At 38.1% G+C, this 24,630-nt stretch overlaps 1 protein-coding gene and 1 long non-coding RNA gene across 11 annotated transcripts in view; both read right to left on the bottom strand.

Annotated features, from left to right (window-relative positions):
• Window positions 1-3,660: 3,660 nt before the first annotated feature.
• LOC137284224 (uncharacterized) lies at window positions 3,661-7,229 on the bottom strand. Its single transcript, XR_010956887.1, has 3 exons — window positions 6,945-7,229; window positions 5,362-5,480; window positions 3,661-5,011 (listed from the first exon to the last, which is right to left on the bottom strand). It is a non-coding gene; the product is annotated as an uncharacterized lncRNA (long non-coding RNA).
• Window positions 7,230-16,759: 9,530 nt separating this feature from the next.
• The window catches only part of LOC137283661 (RNA binding protein fox-1 homolog 2-like), a 95,673-nt gene continuing 87,802 nt past the window's right edge, over window positions 16,760-24,630 (bottom strand). For 5 of the 10 annotated variants that reach the window (XM_067815281.1, XM_067815288.1, XM_067815287.1 and 2 more), the window contains exons 7-12: window positions 24,030-24,186; window positions 23,641-23,698; window positions 22,989-23,089; window positions 22,425-22,491; window positions 21,747-21,806; window positions 18,360-21,598 (exon numbers count right to left, since the gene is read on the bottom strand). In XM_067815281.1, coding sequence (XP_067671382.1) covers window positions 21,554-21,598; window positions 21,747-21,806; window positions 22,425-22,491; window positions 22,989-23,089; window positions 23,641-23,698; window positions 24,030-24,186 — 488 coding nt within the window. In that variant the 3' untranslated portion in view covers window positions 18,360-21,553. Of the gene's footprint in view, window positions 21,599-21,746; window positions 21,807-22,424; window positions 22,492-22,988; window positions 23,090-23,640; window positions 23,699-24,029; window positions 24,187-24,630 lie in introns of all 10 variants that reach the window. The other 5 variants (XM_067815283.1, XM_067815284.1, XM_067815290.1 and 2 more) reach the window with 3 other exon arrangements.

Below are 24,630 nucleotides of genomic sequence, written 5' to 3'. Positions count from 1 at the left end.
AATGGCCGTCTACCGGCGTCGTTTCATTTTTCGTATTAACATCTGTTTTGAACACATCTTCTCTCAAAATGGATGGAACAGTCCGTTTCTTTGTACTGGATCTCCTGATAGGAACGTAGTTGTTTAATTCATCCCTAGCGGCTGTGTTGTTGAGTCCAGCCTCGCGAACAGCAGACACAGCTGGCGGTGAAGGTGTATCCGCGGTCTGCAATTGTCTGTAAGAAGTCGTTTCAATCTCCCCAATGTTGGAGGTCACAGCATCGAGATCGGCCATAGTGTCCTCCTTCTCCTGGCGGAGTTTAAAAAATTTCATCAAACTGAACGGCATCTTGAAACTTCTTTTGCTACGCAGTTGCAACCATAGGACGTGTGCTCCTTTCTCCTCCGTGACAATAACATAAACCCAGAGCCGAAAATCGATCTAGATATATACATCTATAGCTACCTATAGCAGCGTAGGTATCATATACCTGACGTTGTTGCATAAATGGCGACTGCTATTATTCCATGAGTCGAGGACACTAATTTATTGTATAATCAATATCATGCAAAAGGTGTTATCGGTCGATGGTTCGAGTTGAACGTGCCCTGCAAGAGACTATATACAGCTACTAAAGATATTGACGCTCGGTTCACGAAAGTCAGCTCGTAACGTCATATGTCATTGACGTCCCTGATATCAGACTGTTGTTACAGACGCTTTGACTATACCCTTACTTTTACCCTTACCTTATTTACATACAATCATAGTGACATGGTGTTAGTGTATGTATTAACTGCTGAGACACGACGAATGACCATCCGAAGGTTAAAATCAGCAGGGCGCATAGACTGCCATTCAGTTAATATCACAGTGCTAAAACAGGCTCATGACTGATTTTCATGGAAACATTTGGGGTCTTGAAAAAGATTGTTGTCTTGGAAAATTCAAATTTTTACTTTAGATTAACCAAATTTCAATCTAGCAGTGGATTCAAAGCATGGGTGAAATGGAGGGAGCTGATAAGATGAATTTAGAATATCGTGAATTATGATGAAAAACTTTGAAGCTGAAGACATATAGCGTGCGCTGCTTAGATGAAAACCTTTAATGTATGCACCCAAACTTTAATGAACATGGAGAACAGTGAATGTTATTGCTGGTACAAAGCCTGCATCCTCAGACTGATGTTAGACAGGCAAATGTCACAGCTGGTGCTAATGGCCATATTTTACATCCGCTTCTCTTACCACCATATCCCCATATTGTGTGAACACACTGACCCGCAAATCTGCATTGATACCAATGTATACATAGTTACCTCCTACTGGAAACACATGTAGGAAGTTGTGTTAGGCTGACGCACATACCAACCTTACATACAAATCTATATAGGAATGAACCTTCACAATACACTGATCATGGGCGGATCCAGATGGGGTGGGAGATGAGGGTTGGGGTGAATATTTTTTTTCTGCGTAGGCGGGTTCGAAAATTGAATTTCGGCGAAACCAACAAAATTTCATCGTGGAAATGAATAGCACGAGTATGAGGCATCACTTTGCTGAAAAGTCCGTGCCTGTCTACAGCTGCGTTTAGGGTAAGGTTTGTGTTGAGTAGTTTCATTATTTCTTGAGCTCATGACAATAAGCATTTCAACGTTACGATTTGTTTTACATTATGTCAGTTCATGTGTAAACAGCACCTTCAAACAGTAACACGCACTCATCACTAACAGCACTGTGTACACTAAATATTTCACACTGGACGGTTAACACTGGAGAGTGCCATGGGGAATAACAGCAGCAGATTTCACGCAGAATAGACAAGTATCTGTGTCTTTCCTGCTATACAGGCCATAGCATGTTAAACCATCTTCGGGGACAACGGGGCATGTATGCAAATGTTTCTCAATTAACAAAATTTTAAAAAATATACGAAAATATTATATAGGGGTACGAGACTGTTTTTGTCTCTTTTGAAAAAAAATTATCAACATGTAAATGTTTTGCATTCTGTTTTAAAGATAAAGATATTACAGGCATATACATGACTAATAAATTATGTTAGGTTACAAAATGGAAAATATGAAAATACAATAAGAACTTAAATCCTGTTCTTATATTAATTGAATATTTAAAAACAAAAATAGAAAGTAGTTGTAAATCACACGCTTACCACGGGTACATATGTAGCGTCCGTTCCTCCCTGGTGTCCTATACATTTAGGAAAACGAGCATGTGGTTAGTGACAGTAAACCTATGTATAGAACGTTGCCAAATCATTACATGTAGATAATAATAGATTTATAAATAGTCGTGACTATTTTACCAAAAATGCCTTGGGGTTACACGCAATACAATCTACACCAGGAAGAGCCACATGATCGCAGTGAAGCTTTCAGGTCTCGCTAGGGAATATTCTAGTGTTTTTTTTTCGTAATTTCCGTATATTTCACGTTTAAAAGGCGGCAGGCCATTTTCTGAACTTACAAGTAGGGCCATTTAAGCACAACATGGGTCCCTTCCCACCTTGGGAACCTGTCTAAGTTAAATGTGACCATAAGGTCAGATTGTAAAGTGAAGCATTCAGATTCAATAGGTTCATGGAAACATGTCTGACTATTTCCTTTCTAAACATCAGTGATTAAATGAAAAGAAAGTGTTAAGAGTGAACTGCGCAGCTACATGTATATCTATTTCAGTCATTAAGGTATTCCCGACTTTCGCTTTCTCCCAGCATGGTCGGTTATGTCACCATTTAGAGACTGTGCCACTTGTTCCGAAAACTAATGCTGGGCACAACAGTATGTATTGACAGCTTGTGTGCATAATCAGAAGAAGGATAGTACTGACAGTGTAGTGATTTAACATAAGTGATATTAGGTATGAATGGCGTACAGTATAGTGTAAGTATAGCAAAGGTGTACAGGCTGAATGTCATTTTATGTATATTGTTTTCAGTAAGAAAACCCTCAAATATACCGTCAATCCAGGATGGGACGGAGAGTATAGAGTGTATTTTGGATTTACCTCGTTGGGATGTAATTTCACATCGTCGGGGTCTTTTTCATAAATTACAACTTACGAGTAAGGCGTCAACTAAGTCCCTAATTTTTCCACAAGGAACAACCAAATATTCCTGGTCCTTTCTCGCTGACTATTCCACGGATAACCACATGCCTATTCCAAAGATAATTAACTGCCTTTTCCAAGCATAAACATGTGGCTATTCCAGTGATCACTTGAGTATTCATAAAACAACCAACTGATCATTCCAAACATAGCAACCAAGAAAACAAAGAAAAGGAACTTTTCGTGAGGATGCATATATGCAGGTAAAACCAGTGTTGTGGTATTTAACAAGACATATTGTGAGGTTGATTGTTGTTTTGTCTGCTCTATGGGCAAAGAACATTCCATTTCAAATAAAATCTTCTATTTCCACAGTTCTTTGGACCTTTCTTTGAACAAAAGCAATACATAGAAATTGAATGTTTGTTTTTGTTGATATTTGTCAAAATTTGCTCGTGACAGTAAGTTCATGTCTGCAATATTTGTGGGGTGTTTTCGAGAAGAAAACAAAACAAAAGAGAACCTCTTTTTACTGATCTCCGCGTCCCCCACCAAGTCTCACTGACGACGCAGGCACCACCCCACAGTGGTATAAAAAGTGAAATGTTTCCTGGGCATCGGCGCGTCACTTTTATTTGCTCGTAACATTTTTATTGCCATTTAAAAATAACAATTCTGACTTTGCCGCGATCCAATCATCCATTTTTCTGCTATAAGAACGAGTGTGACTGAATCTACAACTCATTAACACGTGCTACACGTTTCAAACTGTAGCTCTGAAAGAAAAAACACACAAACAAAAATGTGTTCCTCCCTTATCACTTTGTTTCTATCAAGAATAAAAAAAGTCCTACCGCCCTCGTCACTTTTGAAAAAAAAATGTGCCCGAGGAACATCTAATATTTTTCAAGTAGCCCTAGGTCAACAGAAAGTATGGGTACAACCTAAAACTAGATACCTATTTGTAAACTTAAGCGTGAAGGCATTTATACTCAAATGCAAATACAACTGATTCAATATTCGTTTTAGTTTGTCAAAAACTGCGAAAAACACGGGTGCTGAAACCAGTCTAAGTAAACTTAGCCTCAGTGTTTTTCGTTACACTCCACCATTGAGTGGAATGTAACGAAAAGTACTAAGGATAAGTTTACTTAGACGGGTGCTGAAACACACCGGCACCAGGTATGATTCAACACAACAGCATAGTGCATATTGAAGACTCACCCCGTTTACACATAACCATCAAATTTAAGGGTGTTCCCATACTTTTTTTGTGGTATACGTTGCTCTGAAAGTTTCGCCCAGTCGTATAGAGGTCTCACTAAAACCCTGGGAGTTGATTTGCTGGCTACAAAGTCCACATGACGCACCGTTCTGTTGAATATTATCAGATCTTCAGACGAAATATCGTTGCAGTGTATATGGTCTGATTTCAGTGATGCCCTTTGATATGGGAGATTCAGTGTGGAAATATAGGATGGACGGAAGGGAATTTCACGCAGTGAATTTTAATGACTGCGAGGCAGTAGATCAGCCTTCCATCACGCGGAGAAGTCTCATGGGCTACATAGGGTCAGTCATGTCCAGCTGGTGACGGGCTGACCAGGGCCCACTTCCACAAAACGCTACTAGTCGAAATCGGTGTGTGTGTGTGTGTGTATTCTGTATAATTACGGAACTGTACGGTACAGTATATTGGTTGTGATAGTCGTCCAAACATGGTAATATTCGAAATGTCACACAAAATCTATATCGTCGCTTGCATATCTGTTATCCGTATATCGTTTGTGTCGTCTGCTTGGACAGATCTTCAGTTCTGTGACTGAGCAGACGTTCTTTGAGTAGGCAAACACGAGCACCATCAGTAGCAGACACACAGATAGACACACTATGACCACCCATATCCCTGGGACCAGGCGGAGTGCCTGGATCTCGTCTGAAGGTGAACTGAAGAGATCTAAAAGAAATGTAAATGAAATAGATATAGAACTTCATAGTTCTTTTTTTTTAAAAATATTGGCATTAAATTGGTGACAAGAACTCCTGCATTGGTAGTTTTCAAGAAGTGTTGGTAATTGAACCCTGGTTTTTAATGCTAGAATACATCACCACCTAGATAACAAACAAATATATAGTTTGTGACATTACCGATTCATATAAAACTTGAGACTTTACATCTATTTTTATTGCATGGTAGCTGTTAATATATACTATTTATTATGTTGATGTGTAATGCATGATGAAAATGAAGTGTCTGTCAAGTGAGTAAGTGTTCGCTGTTGGCGAGGGCCGTATGTACATACATACCTTTACAAACAGGTTCACACTCGTCAGCCATGCCTCCGTCCAGTATTGCATGCACACCAAAATCTCTGGTCCCAGAAACACATGGGAGAGAGTCCTCACCGACTTTGAGCTTTAGGTGTCTGGAAACAACCTACTTGTGTATGACATGGATAATTTATATTTGTGTACAGTATACTAAACAAATAAAACAAAATCACGAAACACTGGTGATTCAGTTCAGCCCCGACCCGTGAAATCCTGGATTAGAACTGGTCTTCAGCAACGCATGCTTGCCGTAAGAGGCGACTAACGGGATCGGGTGGTTAGGCTGGCTGACTTGGTTGACACATGTCATTGTATTCCAGTTGTGTAGATCGATGCAACAAAGGAACAAAACAGTTCAGCCTCAACAAAAAGCGACGACGTGAGGATGGCCATGAGTGTCAATATCCTTTTCGGGAGAAAAGTTAAAGTGTTTTATATCGCAGTTTGCTTTTTGTTAACGCCGTACCCGGCAATGTTCCAGCAATATGGCGGTGGTCGGTAAATGATCGAGTCTGTACCAGACAATCCAGTGATTGACATCATGAGCATCAGCCGTCAGGTTCGATGACTTGGCGGAGGTGTTACATCATATCATAAAATTATAAGCGTACATCCATGCTTATAATGTCAATCACACGTTTGCCTGGTCCATAATCGATAATTTACAGACACCGTCACACAGCTGGAATATCGATGAGCAAACAAATATTAATATGTGTGGCAAACACTGCTCGTGTTGTTGTAAAGACCGAACAGAATTAATCATATTTACTTCATCCAAAATTAATGCGGAATGTGAAAAGAACCCTCCTTTCTTTCTCTGACGACACTAAATACTTTAGTGACAGACGAACTAAACATAATAATGAAAACACGTTTTACTGCATCCAAGTCTGGGACAACTTCATACCCCCATCAAAATGGTTGTTATTGAATCAAGTGAGAAACTCTCACTTGTATAAATTTTGACTGATCTAATGATAAACAAACAGGCTTACACAGCTGAAAGACCGCCTATGGAGAAGAGGTTTGGGGTTAGTCTGTCGTACAGACCTTGAAGTATATATATCCAAGAAAGCCCACGCAAGTCTAGAAAATGTGGCAAGTCTAGATTTTCTTAGCTTAAAAAAAATGAAGAAAGTCTCAGGGCTCCATTTCATGACATTATTTTTTTCCACTTTTCACTATGAACGTTTTTTCAGTAAAATATATTCATTTTCAGAGACTAGCTCTTAGTCTAGTTTGGTGTCTGATAATATGAAATTTGAAAGATGCTCGGGGAGTTTTGACGAACTGGTATATATCTCTCAAACGCATTCACAGTCTTTTACTTCCCTTCCCTTACGACGATCGAGCCTTGATCATGTGAACGAATAAGTGAATGCACCAGCAATGAGCAACTCAGGGGCTAAGAGTTAGTGAGGACAAAGTTGCTAACAACAAAGCTGTCATACAGATATATTAGTACCAGTATGGAGAAACACGCTGTAGCGAGATGCCTATGGCAGCGCTTTCTCATATGACAACCCCACAAATCAACTGAAAAAAGTTGGATTTACCTGAAAACAATCTGAAACTGTCGTCTGCTGTTCCTTCCGTATGTTGAAACAAATGAATGGAAGTGCACGTGTGCTGATGCGTTGTTCGGGCAACTGGTTGACGTGCGCGTGCAACCGTATATCTGCTAAATTACGACACTGAACACAAAAGATATTGTATACAAACTGACGTACATCTTACAGAGTAAACACGCGGCTTTGTGTATGATGTCAGGATTGTCAGAGACAGAAATAGCCTCAGCTGAGATAGGGTATAAAAGCGTGCACCGGCAATCTGTCATCTCTATTTCCGGTTTGGTCCATGACAAGTGACAGGGTTGTCAACAGTCAGTTTGATTACAGGTTGTGCTATCAGCGTGTTTCACATCTCACACTTCACACCCTGAGGTAGCCTGCCATACAGGACACGAAACAAATATATCCAATAAAGCCCCTATAAGTCTTGCACATGTGGCAAATCTAGATTCCCACAGTTTCAGAAAATGAAAACAAATGTCTCTGGGCTCATTTTCATTTTATTTTATAAATGTGTTCATGATCATCTATTCTCTGTTCATGTCAGATACTTGATGTTAGCCTATATCTGACCAACATAATTTGCGTTTTTAAAGTGCATTACAGGGGCAACCCCTATGATAGGTTTATAAACACTTATCTTTCCGATGCAACTAAGATCGTGAGAACTGGGGTGCATGCTATTGAGAAAAGGTGGGGTGCTCAGTTCATTTTCACCCGAGTTTCAATGGTAATTTTACAAAATTTAAGGACAAAGGGGGTCTGGATCTGCCTATGGAAACTGTAAAATTTGAGGAAATGTCTTCGCTTAGATTGTGGACAAAAGCACCCTTGTGGCAATGCTCCAGTTGTCTACTGGTTGTTTCTCGATTGTCAACCCGCCGATATTGCTATTTTTGGACTGTAAAGCGCACGTATAATATTCCTCAGTTCTCTAATCATCACAAGATGGAAACCATTAACAATTGTGGAAAAAGTAATGTGGGTGATAGAAAGTGTTTAGGGGCATATTTGATTCATAATTTCATCTAATATCTTTGATTCAGTTATATTTCTACACATTTCACACATCGGTTGGAGATTCATTAGTGCATAGCATGCCCGCCATCGCTTTTCAATCATCGTGGTCAGCAACATAATGTCCCTCTCAATATGGATGACAATCTTCACCGCTCATTAACTTAATTGCAGCTCCGGCATGTCAGGCTTATCTGTGAAGTCAGGATGTTGATATTATTCCTACTCGAATAACAGAGGGTTAAGACGGCCAATGCTGGAACAGGGTTGGATGTTCAGAATTACAGACAAACGAACAGCTGGTGGAAATCAGCCTGACAGCGTCTGAGTTAAAACGTCGCTGTTACCGAATTTTCACTTGTATCTGGTGTGTCTGTGTCACTTGAGAATTCAAAGACAGTTCATACGTTCAGTGTGGACGAACCAAGAAAGCAAAACTGCCTTGTCTGAGACAAGAGGGCCATTTATGTAGCTGATGATTTTAACCATCATATGTATAAGACTGCATAAACACTTCGGGGTTTCTAAGATGCTTTGGTGAAAGATCAAAGGCGATAATGTGCACTTTTTGCATTACGTCACAATGTGTTGACCTCAATGCGCCATTCCAGACTGCCCTCTCGTAATCGAACTTTTTTTTTGCATTACGTCACAATGTAACCGACGTCACGATGGATGTCAGTTGGCATCGCCTCGTACAGCCTCCCACAGTAAACTGCTTCTTCGCTTCCCGTTTCTCGGTTTGCAGTTGCATCACACACCTAACATCAGCGGTGGAAACATTACGTTTATGTTTTCCGAAGGATAAAATCTCTCATAGCTCGACTCAAAACTTTACAGAGACACGGTCATGTTTGCAAAGTGTACATTCCCACAACGCAATCGTGGAATGTTGCATGACAAGTCAGCTTCAACTGAATGTACTGATCTAAACTTTCGTTGGTAGTAGAAATGAGACCGTCATATTGCCTTGTATGCTTTAAGAGAATCACAGATGTAATTAAAATGATCTAGAGAAGATATGTAACCCGAACACAAACCGTTTTTTTAGTAACGTTTGTCTTAACCCCGGCCCTGGATGCCACAGGGACATATATGTCCTTCCTCTACATACCTCACTTGGAAGTCCAATAAAATTCTAAATATACCACGCATATATAAATACTACACAGTTTTGAATTCTGCGGAAAACTCCCTGTTTCGTGATACCATCCACTATTATCTCAGACTAAGCTAAAGTGCTTAAAACTGCCTTTCAAAGTAGGCTTCATCGCAAATGTCGCCATTTTCAAACTACAAAATCGAGATTGACAGCGTTATTTGCAGTATGTTTTGAAATGTGAAATGTAACCAGTAATGATAATTCTGAAACGTCGCCAATGAACCCAGAATCGGTTGGGATGTTTTCGAAAATACACTTACACGAACGCCGAAGTGCGCTTCCCGCCATATTGGTTAGTGTTTACAAAATCTCGTTTCGAGAAGGCCGGTATTGGGACGCCTATAACATCACGTATATTTTATAGTCAGCTGCGACAAATGCATCATTGCATTTCCCACACATCTTAGTTTCAAGTTACAAATGGTCTTTGTCACCAATACCAACTGTGTAGGTAAAACGAAACGAAAGATAATTGGTATGAAAACGGACGCTGTGGTCGAAAGACAGCGCTTGTTTGAAATGGAAACAACGAAAAATTCCAATTTTACACTGCGTAGCATTTTCGGAAATTTTCCAACATCCAGCAGTCTAATCATTGCTTACAAAGGCTCAATACGCTTAACATATTCAGGGGAAGAGTATCGTATCAAGAAATAGCAAATTAAAAATAGATACTAGTACATTACAAATGAAATCATTTGGTAATTCATTAGAAACTGTCAAACTTTTAGTGCAGCGTGACGCCATGACTGACGCAAAATCACGCAGAACGACAACGGTGTACTTATCGGCATTCCTGGCTTCTTCCGTCATTTACAATGTGAACGATAAAAACATATAACAATATACAGATAGTCAGAATAATTCGGATTACTAATTCTCACATTTATGTATAAAAGATCCTTGAATCAAGGAAAAAGTCCTCGCAAATTTCTATGTACCCTTGTCAGCAGTGCCGCCATTTTGAAAGAAATCGGTCATCGCTAGTGATGTCACACTTCAACGTTGTTGCACACATTAGGCAATTTCTTTGAGGTGAAGGTCGGTTGAACAAGAGTAAACTCAATGGCCATACCATTCCGATTGCACTTTTAGTATTGTGATGTATATTTTGAGCATCGTTCAGATATTTTTTCATGAAACTGATTTCAGTATCTATACATATCCATGTTCAACACCACATCATATGTGGATATAAGGTATGCGTTTTCAGTCTTTGAAAGCTTTTGATTCTTTGAATAATATTTACATGGGAAATCGACTCAGTAAGTGTACTATACCACATTAAGCCTCTACATAAGTGTTGGAAGATTACACGTAGCCATTACTGCAACACGTGCTTAGTTCCCGTGATGTACAATATTCGATACGTTCGGACAAATATTGCAGTTTCATATGAACATGTTAATAAACAGCGATTTAATTCCAACTTATAAGTAAAACTGATAAATATTAATGAAAATGATTTGTACATTTTATGAAATGTAGAGGCACACATACTTAAAGGAATTGTCTTGTTCATTGTTTTGGTTTGTGTCGTTTTTATAGACAAAACAATTACATTGTATGAATATTGACTGACCAGATGCGAGTTTGTCAAAAACGTTTTATGATTTAATATCATTTTGTTTCGATAATAAAGTCAATTCAAATTCGATTAAAATATATCTGATGGCAGAATATCTAACTCAAGCAATATTTATACGAACATTGTTAAAAATATATAAACCAGGTCATGTCTTAATTTGGACGAACCTTACGCCCATATTCTAATACTTCCGTACTGAAAAAGCGATCTCTATGTACCTTTCATTGCATACTTATGAAGTGAAATAATTTCATAATCATAAGAAAAAAGGTATATTTCCTAAATGAACATTCAATGAATTTTAAGGTGTTGTGAATTTTCATTTACGCTAAATTGGTGCTAGACGGGTGCGCGTGTTGAACCGTGTAATTGTTGATATATTCAGGACACTATTTCAGTGGTAAATCCATTCATTTTATATTTTGGCTAAAAAGTGTTCAATTCTGATACAGAAGCTGAGATCTCTTACACATTGAGTGGAAAGTAGGTTAGATATACACGTATACTGATCGGCAACCAGAGTCGTCTTTTTCCGACACCACAAAATGCACAAAACATGCCGTGACGTCAACTAAAATGTCGCATTATTTTCAATTATTTCATTACATTTGAAAATGTGGCTCTTACTTCGTTAATAATGATGCGAAATTAATCAAAATACATCTACACAAACAGGTGAATATGGGAATTATGTGTCGGATAGGGACATCCAAATTGCTGTTACCTGCTTTCTGATGTAGTACATGGGCATCTTTTCTTACAAATTGTGAAACTACCAAAATGTATCCTCTCACACTGGGGAACTTTGTATTGGAATAGTTTGGTTCACTGTGAACACAACATAACGAAAATATACTGTCCGTATCCACAGCAAATTCTCTCCATGTGATCTGAGTTACATTGACCTAATGTAAACCACAGCCGACTCATGCCGTCTTATCTTTATACGTGCATGACCTCTCTGTAGACGTTTGACGTCATAGAAGAAAATCGATTTTTGACATTTATCGCAGGTCATTTTTGATTTTGTGAGTATGACGTTATGCATTAGCACATACACCCATTTCATATACACTTATGTCGTTCAGATATTAAGCTGTATTTTCTTCGCTCACACTTTCAGCAAAGATGCCAAATTAGTAAAAAATCGTAGCAGACTGCTTTTATTGGTGCACGATAAAAAACGGAGAAATTTGGACAACATTTAGCAGTGTCTATTTCTCAAACCCCTGAGGTAGCCGCAGTTATATTTATACCAACGGATGGGAAATTAAATATTCTACATTACTGTGCAATTTCTTAGCCGAACGCAGATCCAGGACCACGTGAGCGCAAATCTCGCACAAAGTTCACTTTTCAAACCTTACGAAAATGTGCGCCTGAAAAAAAACATTCGGCCTCGAGGGGGTTAACGTTTTCATAGTTCAGGGCGAAAGTGTGCTTTATTACACTATACATGGTGGTAGATCGAGCTGTATTTTTTAATCATATTTTTCATACGATGCCCTAGAGCAAAATGTCACTTTGTCAGGATGTGACGTCATGAAGAATGCCATGACGTCACTGTTTTTCTGTGACGTTGCGTTCTACATGTAACTACAGTGGATAGCAAGCCCGTATTTGAGAATAGAATTAGGGTTTTGTTTCCCTCACTTTAACACTTTTTAATGATCACTAAATAAGTGGAGTAAGTTGATTTCTTTAGATATCCTAGAGTTGAAGTGTCCTTGCGCTTAAAAACAACTCAAATAGTGGGTTATCTCCCTTTTACCACAAACCCAACAGTTGGTACCTTTTCTCAAAACGAAGCGGAAGCATGGTTATCTGCACATACTCTCAAGTCCTGAATCCTTCATTGTGCTTTGAGATGTAACATGGTGGGATGACAGTATGCACAGAAACACCATAAACAGCAGCATGGAAGCGTGTACTGTTTCAGCCAATTTTGCATATGTGTTGAAAACAAGTTAGTTATAGTTGGATACAAGATAGTGTGTGTCCCTTCTGCTGGGTTTGCTAATTGTGCCTGCAGATATAACTGATCTTTCTGTATGTTGATAAAGCTGTCATAAGCAATATTCATGCTACATGAGAGCAAACATAAAATAATGGGATCAGGATTGTAATCCAGTGATTGATATTCTGAGCAGAAGAAATCCACTGTCTGGGCATGATATAAATCAACCTACATGAGCTGAACACCTGATCATCTCTTACAATAACTGCAGACCATCGGCTCCTTTCATGAAGGAACTTTTACTATGGCTAACCATAGCTCCCATTCTTTAACACTCCACTAAGGTTACCTTCGGGACTTTCGATCACCTTAGTGCTCCGGGAGAGGAGGCCCTGATCTAATCCATAATCTCTGTCATGAGTTTCACGAGATTTGGACCAACAATACATGTGTATGATTACACTTGGAATATATGGAATGGATACATTGTATCCATCTGTGGAATTGAAACCAGGCATTACAAGCAAACCTTCTAACCATTAGGCTACCCTGTTTCAATAAAAAACCAGTGAACGTGCTTGACCCCGTTTCCCAAACTGATCTTTCCAACTGTCTCTGCACAACGATGGTCTAATGGGGATTGGTCCCAAACTTCATCTACTGAACAAAAAAAACTTGATTTTAAGGTCAAACAATCATTAGTTTTGGAAGGCAAGTACACTATCCATCAATGTTTTAAATTCCATAATTCAACTGAATTCCATAATTGAAGACAAGACCAAAATGTCTAGTTCCAGTATGGTGCCTTCAGAAGATTTCCTTTGCATGAATGTAGCTGTGCTCAAATAGCAAAGTGAGCAGACGGGGTGAATCAATAGTTTCTGATAACTAATGGTCTTGTACTTACTTCACTGCAAAAGGCTTAATTGAATCACATATGCTTGAAATTTGACCAGTGGGAGGATTCTAAGCTAACCAGATTACCCCTGTTCCCATTCCACAAAACAAATTAGGTTCTGTAAAGTACTTCCTCAATTGACAAGAACACTGGTGCCAAAGTAGATTTGTAGAACTGGCCTTTGCCCTGATCTACAAGGCAATCTGAGCTAGGAACGTGTTAAGTCTTTACAAGAATAGGACTGACAGCCATTGCTCTATGACCACAACACAGAACTCATCCTGAGCCTTGTTCCAGACAGCAGTCTGAGAAATAATTAAGGTCTGAGGTACATATGAAATATGCATGTTCTTGCACCACAATAAAATAAACAGAATGGATCTTGATCACATGTTTCTTGTGGCTAATGAGGACGTACGAGCAGTAATTTCAATGTTTAACATGTGGAGTCTGTGTGAGGGATCTATTTGTGATTCAGGAAGGCAGATGTTTATTTACCACCTTCTGTTTGCCATTGTGACAGAGAAGGCAATGCTCAGATAGCCATCTGAAACGAATCTTGCTCCAAGATATATCTCATCTGGGCTTCCAAGTGAATTCAGCTCATGTTGAAAGTGATTAATGTACTGGAGTATCTTGGATATTGTTAAGATTCTAATATCTTCAAGTGATTGTGAATGTTTATGTGTTGGAGTTTGTCTGTATGCATTAGCTGTGTATTCATGTAACTCTGTTATGTTTGATAATGCATGTGCATTCATAATGTCTGAAAGCAACAAGTTAATGGCTATTACATCTAGATCTCCCATTCACTGCCACCAGCAAACACATCCACCTGGTGTTTCAGCTAGATTACTTTTAGGCTGTTTGTATTCATAAATCAGAAACATCACCCCATAATTTTGATTAATTAGGTCTTACAAATCTAGATATGTTAGCATAACATATATTTTACTAACTCATACTTTTGTTGCAAATTACCATGGTAATGTTTTAACTTACAAATATTACATTATGTTAAGAATTGCAGATTTCACAAACAGATTACTTGTTCATTCAATTAGTGAATTTCTTGTCTATGTTTTAAGATTGCATTTGTATTTTAATCAACTAATTTTTTGTGTGAGGATGTTTCAGATATGATTTACCTGATATTTTTAAAGAATACTGTAACATTTTAAGATTAAAGATTACTGTAACATGGTAAGGTTTAATGAACCTTCCTTAATTGTCTGCCTACAAAACCATCTACACATAGTTTGGCAAGTCAATAAAGTTAGTGTATTCTGAAGAATTTAAGGTTATCAGAATCCTCTCTCCCCATCTCATTTGGGTTTGGCAAACCTATAAATAAAAAAGTGTAACATTATCTTTAATTGAACATCTGTAAAACTTCGAACAGGAGGCAAAAAGACAAATGAGAACAAACAAATACTACATCTCCAGCAATGACCTCTGCTTTCCCTACAGTATGCTGTGAAAGCAATCAAGCTATCCTGTCAGCACAAATTGCAGTTTTTGTGAATGGAAAAACAAAAAATGGTCATTTATTCCCCCTCATGTTGCTTTTCCCTGAGAACCCAGAACAAAACTTACATCTTTCTGTTTGTGTTTAAGGTGAATTGTTTGTGTTTAAGGGGAATATACAAACTATTTATAGTCTGATGAATATATTTTAGTCCTGTACTCAATAACATCAATACAATTGTCTTTCTGTGATAATAATTATGTTTTTAACATATATTTCTCTCAGTAATGATGGAATAGTTTAGTTTCAACTAGGTACTGAAATGAACATTTTCAATTAATTGTTTTTCACACATACTTTCAAAGTACTCTTGAATGTCTTCAATACATCTACGTTATCATCTCAGAGTGTGACCACCTGTACCTTATATTTTTGAGAAATATTAACTACATTTTCTATGCATTTTTCACATACATACAACAAAGCCTTCATGGAAAGATGTCTTAAAGAGTAGGATATGATGCGCCTTCAATTTTGTAACAGTGGTTGCATAGAATAAATCAAAGGATTACATTTTCTTCAACCAACAATGACTTTAAAACCTGAAATATCTTATTCAAGTAGCCATACTTATCATAATGGCCGATTATGGCGCCAAGGGCAGTTGCCCATCAGGTGATGATGTCTGCTGGATGGCAGTGGATAGGGATTCACATCATGCAATTGTGGTATCATGCAGTAACACTCCTTCCTTGCATGGCTGCCTCTGACAACCATGACAACAGAAGTAAAATTCACTCACAACACATTGCATACTGCAGCTTATCAACCAACCGTCAAAGAACCTAACTACATGTTTTCAGATTTTCAAAATAGGTGTTCAAACAAATTATGCACATAATGAACTTTGTTGCTGAAACTTTCATTTCTGAAGAAAATATCCCCATAATATAGTAAGGAAGAATTTCTTTCAGTTGAATTTAACAATGAGAAAAATTCATTCTTTGATACAATATTTCGAGACGGGAATTGTCTAGTGTTACTGATCATATTGTCCAAATAATATCGGATCTAATTTATCTGTGACTTTTTACAACCTAATATAGTCTATTGCAGCTGCAGTATTCAATGGGCAGAGATGGTTTCATGCAAAATACAATGTATGCTGAAATGCAAAGGGAAGTTACCACATTTCAGAAAATGATGCAGGTTAGTTTTCATGGTTACCATGGAGACATGTATATTAGTCCCCCATTCCCCGCCTCCTCGACATGCACATTGATGGAGAGGCATTCCAACATGCATGCATACACCACAACAAGTCTAGTGATGCTAGTGCTAGATGGTCAGAAAGAACTGTTTATTGCATGAAAAAAGGTGCTATATGAAAGGTCAAAGTGCAGAGAGTATACCAAAGAAAGCCAAGGAGTCATCAGACAAATTACACTACATACACAAAACAGGCAATATGGGCATCGTATTCTACACTCGATTAAAAGCACATTGACAGAACAAACCGTGGCAACATTGTGGCAATATATATATATACGTTTTCCACAACTTACTACAGTAAGGTTGATTATTATCCTTATGTCATATTGAACTGTAAAAAAGTTTTCATTGTTTGCACAATAACAAATTCTATAGCTACTACAAATGTACTGCAAGTCTACAAGACAATATTGTGTAATACTATAAATAATGCAAAGAGCCACTATACTATTTTATTCATACAAGTAATGTTATAGTAAGACATAACAAGGACCATGGTGTTAAAAAACCAACACCATGCCACGTGATTTGATTGCAGCCTCGTACAGTAGCACTTATCATGCAAGGTAAACCATATGCCACACACCAATGTCAAGGTCACATAGCAATATGCCACAAGATAATCAGACACTTTAGATCTCCAAGCAATGCAATTTAAAAAACCTTTTCCCTCCTAAATTGAGCAGTTGACATGCACATATAATATTGTCCTTCATTCCAAGTCAAGTCAATTGGCTACATTTCAGAAAAAAAATTTCTGTCTGTACTCCATATTTTGTGGCATACTGCTATCAGTCATCTATCTGAGAAAATAACCTCGTTCGAAGTGAGGCATTATGGAAAATAATAATCTCACACTAGGACAATGTGAATATGACTTCGCACAGTATGTAAACACCATCAACCAACCATTCCATTCACACCTACCCAGTCATGTTGGGTAGGACAAAATGCCTTGCATGCGCCCCATGCCATGCCACCATGGAAGAACTATATTGGCGGAGTAATGGCTGCCGCCGTGGAGTTTAGGTAGCAGACTTGACAAGACTTGTTACCATCATGAGGAACATACCCATTTTCATGCACAAACACAGTCAAGGGGTTTCTGTATTACCGTTAACCCTGTTTGAGGAGGTTACAGGGCAGACTGAAATAGCATTTTCACAGGTCAGCAGGAACATTCTTTAGCCCAAGTTTAAACACTTTACTTACTAATATCTCACACCCCGGTATAGCAATGACTAAGCATAACATCACTGCCACAGGCTAATTTGCATATCAAGTGACTAGTCTTTTATCTTGTTTGTAAACAAATGTGCATATTCATTAATAAGCAGAGACTGCTCGTTCTTAATTCTGTTTTACAAAATATTCCTCTTCTGGACAGTAAGGTTTACGACTATACATATTTACATTTCAAATTTATGGCTGCATTGTTTGCTCTCCATAAGGCTTCGATGACACAGCACATGGAGCTGTACAACCCATGTAAACAAAGGATAGAAACTAAACCATTCCAATAACGATCTTTACGGTCGTTAAGAAATATGTACATATGGACTGTGTAAGACGGGACAAATCGAAAATCTTTCTGGCCTGTGACAGCGGTACTATGCTGGCTGGCTGCAGCTCTGGTTTGAAAGTGACTAAATCTATGTTGGTGTTAGTCATCTTGGGACTGTTTGTACAATTTGGAGTTGTGCCAACATGTGAAAAGGGTTATTGCCAACCTGCCCAGGTTTTCAGTATTTGATCTTGTTTTGATTTAGCTCATAACGTCTCAAATGCACATATAATACATAACAAAGTCTTCACAACTAAAACTATTTGGGGCTGAGAGAAAAACCAAGGAGTATTTTAACTGGAGATGATGCAAAACGGTGATCAATCAAAAAATTAGGAGGAATTCCAAATCTAGTCATCATCAGTCCTAATATTAACCACAGATTTACATCGACAGGACATTGAACATTTACAAACACAGATCACATCAGTACACAATTTCTTGATTGATCAAGTAAATAGATTCAACTTTTGATTTTTAATAATTCAATGTTTTAATTGCGTATAATGCGCAAAAACCATATAAATAAATAGTTAAACAGAATTGGCAATAGAAATTCAAACTGTTTTAAAAAACTGAGATTTCAATGTGAAACAATAAATTCAACTTCGAACGATGGCATACAATAAGGCAGATATTAAAACCGGACACACTTTTTCCACAATCAGAATTTGATCAGCAAATCCTGGGTGACCGCATTCAGACAGAGTTGCCTACCCTTGATCATGTGGAATCTTGTCATATACGCAACACTAGATCAGTTTTCTGGATTTTGAATTTAGTGAACAGCAAAGTTTGATAACGCTGACAGTTTCAGAGGGAACATTCATATTTCTTGGAAGACTGTAATATAATACTTGTCAATTTTATTTTGACAACTCGTGGAAAGTGTATTTCAGTGTTAACATCTACCTCTCATTCAACCAACAGTGCTGACTAAAATATTTGAGTTGTCCAACCTTGACTAATCTGTTAATGATCCAGGAAATGTCAAATGAAAACCCATTTATGAATAATTTCAAAACAAAATGCCTTCTTTCAAAGAAATGTTTTTATTATATTTCAATATATCAAATTGAGATTTTGGGCAGAATTATCCAAGGGCAGACAACCCAAGAATGATGGAACCCCAATCTCCATCATAAATAGTCAATATGTTACATACAGCACTTGATATTCCTCAAAAAGTAATCAAGGCAAGAATGTTTTGGCAAGGAAATGCTTCAGAATAATGTTTGTAATTGAAATTAGACCCAAATGTTTCAATATTGACCTTAACAAAGATTCTCCAGCACCCTGTTACTTGAATTGCAACGAGGAAGAAATATTGGAACCTCAACAAGTATTTTCAATCTTAGCACCAATCTTTTCGTGACAAATTCTTCTCCACTCACTCATACATACATCTCTCATACATTCCTATGGTACAATAACTAATGGGTCTATGTTACTTTTACACATCCTTTGCACACTACCATAGAATCTACACCCAATAACCAATTTCACAAATCCTCTCATCTGAAATTCTTAAATCAGTACTGATTGCCAAATGGTATCTTTAAAGTTTGGTGTTTCACATGATATTACAACATAAATACACATTTTTTGGTAATCTGGTACTGGCAAAGGTTTGTAAGTGTAACAGAGCCTGAATGTTTACTTACAGAATGAACTACTGATGGTTTCATTGTCGGCAAACCCTGCAATGTTTGGACCACATCGCAACTTTGCCCTTCAACATTTCCAGTTCAAATGTGAAAGTCACACAAAGACAGACACGACACAAGACAAAAGATTAGATAAGGATATAAATAAGATTTGAAGACGTGGACAACTTGTTTTCTGACTTTCACATCTGATCCAACAGAAAATGTGTAATGGCCCTTGCAACAATGACAATGCACAAAACAGCACATACATGGGGTAGAAAATATCGACTAGATAATGGAGTGTAAATGCTACAATACAGAATTTTGACTTACATCTCTAAATGATTTACTACAATTTGTATGAACGGTTTTGTGCATATATTGTCCATAATATATATCACAAAATAACCATGTGCCCAACCATGGCAGCTCAAGAAATTTCTTGACATCATGATTTGAAATTGGCTTCACTAAACAACACTACAGACTATATTCTATAAGCAGAACAAGGTCAAGAGCTTGGTGGGGAGGATGGGCACACTGTTATTACACTGTTATTTGGGCAGTAAGAAGCTCCAATTACTTGTAGGTCGATATCCTGTGGTAATGTAGGATGATCTATTTTGGCATCGAAGAAGTTTGACGACAAACTATCACTCACCATGAAGCCAATCCCAGCTTCGGGATAATGGTAACTGACTACTGGAACATATCTTTATACAGTGACTTGGTTTCAACATTGCACGATTGTGTTACCTGGTTGGAACACTCTGGCACTGCAAAAACACAGCTGTCTGTGTGTTGGTGCTACAGGGCACCGCTAAGTGGAGTCAAATATATGGGCAGATATATATATGAAGCAGTCCATATGGACACAAAGTTTGTCAATGCCAGTACTGGCCCAACTGACGACTATCCGTGAAGTGAAGGTATGAGATGAATATATACTTGTTCACTCCATATTACATGGTCCTATAATACTTGAGATTCATCAACAGATCAGCACTTGAAGTCCCCTTGTCCCAATCTATACCCCACAATGAGTCGTTAAAGATTATTTACACTTAAAAACAGAGTAATGCTCATTAAAATGCTTGAGGCAACAGAAGAACAAGAAGATGTCGGCTAGGTCTATGCACCAGGCTGTGAGTGTAAGACGTGTATCAAATTTTTTGGCAAAGATGAATATGTACAATGTGAGAAGACTAGGATTCAGTGATAATATGAAGTGAACAGCTGAGAACAGATAATGAAGAACAATGGAGGATTGTCGGAAACAAGGAGGGACTTTTCAACAGTTTTACAAAACTTTCACAACGGATTTCGATTTTGGATTTTTTTGTACAACATGTTGAAAGAGCCAAAACTACAAGGCAACAGAAAGCAACATCTACTGAAGTTGATAAAGCATGATTGGTGACTTCGCACCCAAATTATATAGGTCTGCATAGGACAGGCTAAAAAATAAAGGTGTCTTTGTTGAAATTGTCCCTCTCTAAAGCAACATTATGGTGAGTATGCATACTTCCGTCAAGCAAGACAACAGCAAACCAAATGACTGGTATTCGTCTGCCATAGCACGTTCAGAATAGGCGAAGCTGACTTCGGGACAGCTGAGTAACACAAGTAGCTCTAACATAGTACAAATAAAATAACAACTTAAGAGGTAAAAGTAGATACATAACATGTACAAATGACTAGATGTGTTTGTTCAAAAATAAAGCTTGCAGTATGAGTATTCTTTACACAGTTCTGGCTCCACCTTCGGTCATTTCTACTTCCATGGTGTGGAGATAACAAGGCTCCGAGGTTGTCGCCTCCCAGGAACATTGAAAACAGCAAAGCAAAGGTTGCCAGCTGAATCGTAACAGCCATTGCACAAGATGTCAAGTTTCAGCATTTGGAAGTCACAGCTCCATCCCCTCTTCAGCCTCTTCTGGTCACATGACATGTCACATGACATGTACCATGACTAACCTCAGTCCCTGCCATTTTCATGCTTCTTGCAGATGTCCCGAATTAGTACGGTGCAAACCTTTGGTATCCTCCTCGGTAGACTGTGGCCTGTTGACAGAAACAAATTGTGTGAGATATTGAGTAAAAATCACTTGGAAGTCCTGCATGCATTCTAGGTAGCAAATACCACCTTATATGTTGGATGTTTGTTTTACTTGATATGGGAAGTCAATTCCCAAAATATGACATTTATTACCTCGCGCTGTGCGAAGATATCGGATGTTAGACTAAGGGGCACACCCATCTCAGTTACCTGCTAAAAACAGATTCATATTTCAGATTATTCTAATAATATGGCCAGATAGCCCTGGGACATCAATAAGACCCCACTGAGGACACTGAGGAATGAATGAGAGTGAGTCGCTGTTTGCTGGACAGCTCCCTAGAATGCTTAATCTTACTTACAAAATAAATACCCTATTTTTTCATTTCAATCACAAAATTAGTTGGCCATTATAATGGATCTCTAGCTTTGTAATACAGCTAATAACAACATTCTACTTCTATACTAAGCATGCGCAATGGAAACCACTATTTTCCAATACATTGCAAATGAAACAATGTACTGTCACTGCATATGTTGTAAACATGGAAAACTCAAAGAATTATCAAAGAATAAACATAAGCATGAGATGACATTTTAACTACTGTGGTTTCTGCACATCAGCAGATGACAGAATTGGAATAATAAAAAAATGGTAAGAAATAAGAGAACAGAACAAAATGAAATGCAAACATAAGCACGACTGAATTCAAACCATACCATTTACATTGCAAAAATAACATGGCTTGAACACTGATGCATAATTACTGGTTATAACTGAAACTCTTATACACTTAGAACCAAAGCTATAAAAGCGCCATGTAAACTTACGCCATATCCAGTGACAGGGCCAATACCATGTCCGAGGTAGGGATCAGCGGCATACTCTCTTCCATAACTGAAAACATTGTGATTACTTTAATGTCCTGTTAATATAACAATTGTATTTGTCAATAGTAACTGACCCCTCATAAAATACCAAATATATTATTATTGTGCTTTTTCTGCAAGTTTTTTCACAAAACATCTATGCAAACATTACGTTTTTAGACATATTTCTGAAATGCAAACATTACGTTTTTAAACATATTTCTGAAATGCATCAGAAGCCTTAGTCCCTGCCGAATACGTCACAAGATGGCTATACACGAGGCTCCATCAAAGTGCTACCTGGACCTTAACATTCAATGAAAAGACAGCTGATGACATGGCACTGGAAGTTCCATGTCAACTAGTCAGTCTGACAATTCTGTTCATGAAAGACAGTGTAACTGAGCACTATCTAATGTCAGCATATGATTCTGAGGGGAGAGAGAGTGTGTGTGTGTGTGTGTGTGTGGGAGGGGGGGGGGGGGGGGAAGAGAGAGAGAGAGAGAGAAGAGGAGGAGTTTTTACCCTGCAGGGTATGTTGCAGCTGTGGCAACAGCTGGAATTGCATATCTGGTGGCAGCTCCTGGGTACCCTGCGGCTGCCGCGTATGGTTGAGTTGTCACCAACTGTAACACAACACACAACATCAAATACACAGAATGGTACCATTTGCTCTTTCACATTCTCTGAGACTGTATTGTTGACCTAAAAACACATTTAAACTGTTTTTCATTTTCCCTGCTTTTGTCTGAAAGCTGTAAAGGAATAACACAGAATGTGAAAAAAACCCAAGCATCTTAAGTTTTCATAAATTAACATTCTTGTCTACCTCCTTGTAAATATCAGAGTAAATACCATGCTTGGTTTGAAAAGCATACTACATCCAGTGAAGAAAGGTGATTAGTGATTAGTGAAGAAAGAACCACTTTGTGATCAATGGAAGACTTTAACCAGATGTCTTTCAATGCTATGTTCCCATGAACCAAAACATTTCCACACAAGTACGAAGAACTTGTTATTTTAGTGCATGACAAATGTATGTCCATAATCAGCTTACACCTGGCTGATGCCCAACAAATCAGAACCCAGCATTAATAGAATATTCACCTACTGATTATTACTTAACCATTTGAATAACTCAATTTCTACGGTCTGTTGTTTCCATGACAATCCGTACCTGATATCTGGCCGTTGCAGCATCATACGTAGCAAGGAAAGGGTCTTGGTACACTCCCCTGAAACATAATTGCTTGTCTTAAGAACCCAGTCACTCCCTTATCATATACGAACCCAGAAATTTATATGCAAAGAACTTGTATTTTCATGAACAAAAAAGTCCATAAATCTCCCAGCACCAAACATAAAAGTCTCTAATAAGAATATGAAAATCTGTGTTAACATTAAAGAGATTGTGGAAAAGAAACTTGAGAAGGTCATAGCATCATCTATGCTATGATGGTACGTTCACTGTCTTGACAATGACGCTTAAGATATCTGCCTTACAATTTCAATGACGTGAAATGAGCACAAAGCTGGGTCACATTTATGAAGGGAACAGTTACTCACGCTGCATATGGTAATGCTGTTGCTGTAGCAGCTAGTGGAGTAGGATGCCTGAATGCTGCTGCAGCTGCTGCAGCTGCGGCAGTGTAAGCACCACGTGCAGCTAGTCCTGCAGCTGCAGCCCGACCTCGCGTCAACGCGACACCTCGGAGCGCAGCAGCTGAAAATGGCCATGGTCACAAATGTATTAGATCCCTGAAGACTCTTCACATACCCAGGTTCCTCCCATCCTTTTGATGTTTTATATAAAGATGTTGTATGCACTGAATGTTTGACGAAAAGGGCAGTGTCTCATTAACATTCATTTTTCAAGTTACCATCAACCATAGAGTAATATTTTAACAAAGCCAATTTTTAGTTTTCAAATGTAAAAAATTACATATATATTAAATACAAATACTGTTGGCAACATGTAAATACAAATATGGACTAAAATATTCAAACCAAATTATTTCTTCTTGATGATAGTAACTTGAAAAAGGGAGGGTAACTACAAACTTCATACAGTCACCAGTTTTTGATCAGTTATGCACACTTTCCCTACTCTACGCCATTCCCATTCCAAACAATTACCTCATTATGTACAAAGTGGGCTACAGGCCTT

This window comes from Haliotis asinina, chromosome 5 (assembly GCF_037392515.1).
Source record: "Haliotis asinina isolate JCU_RB_2024 chromosome 5, JCU_Hal_asi_v2, whole genome shotgun sequence".
Taxonomy (NCBI): domain Eukaryota; kingdom Metazoa; phylum Mollusca; class Gastropoda; order Lepetellida; family Haliotidae; genus Haliotis; species Haliotis asinina.
Note: the sequence above shows the minus strand (reverse complement) of the source record. Positions and strands in the feature narration are given on the sequence as shown.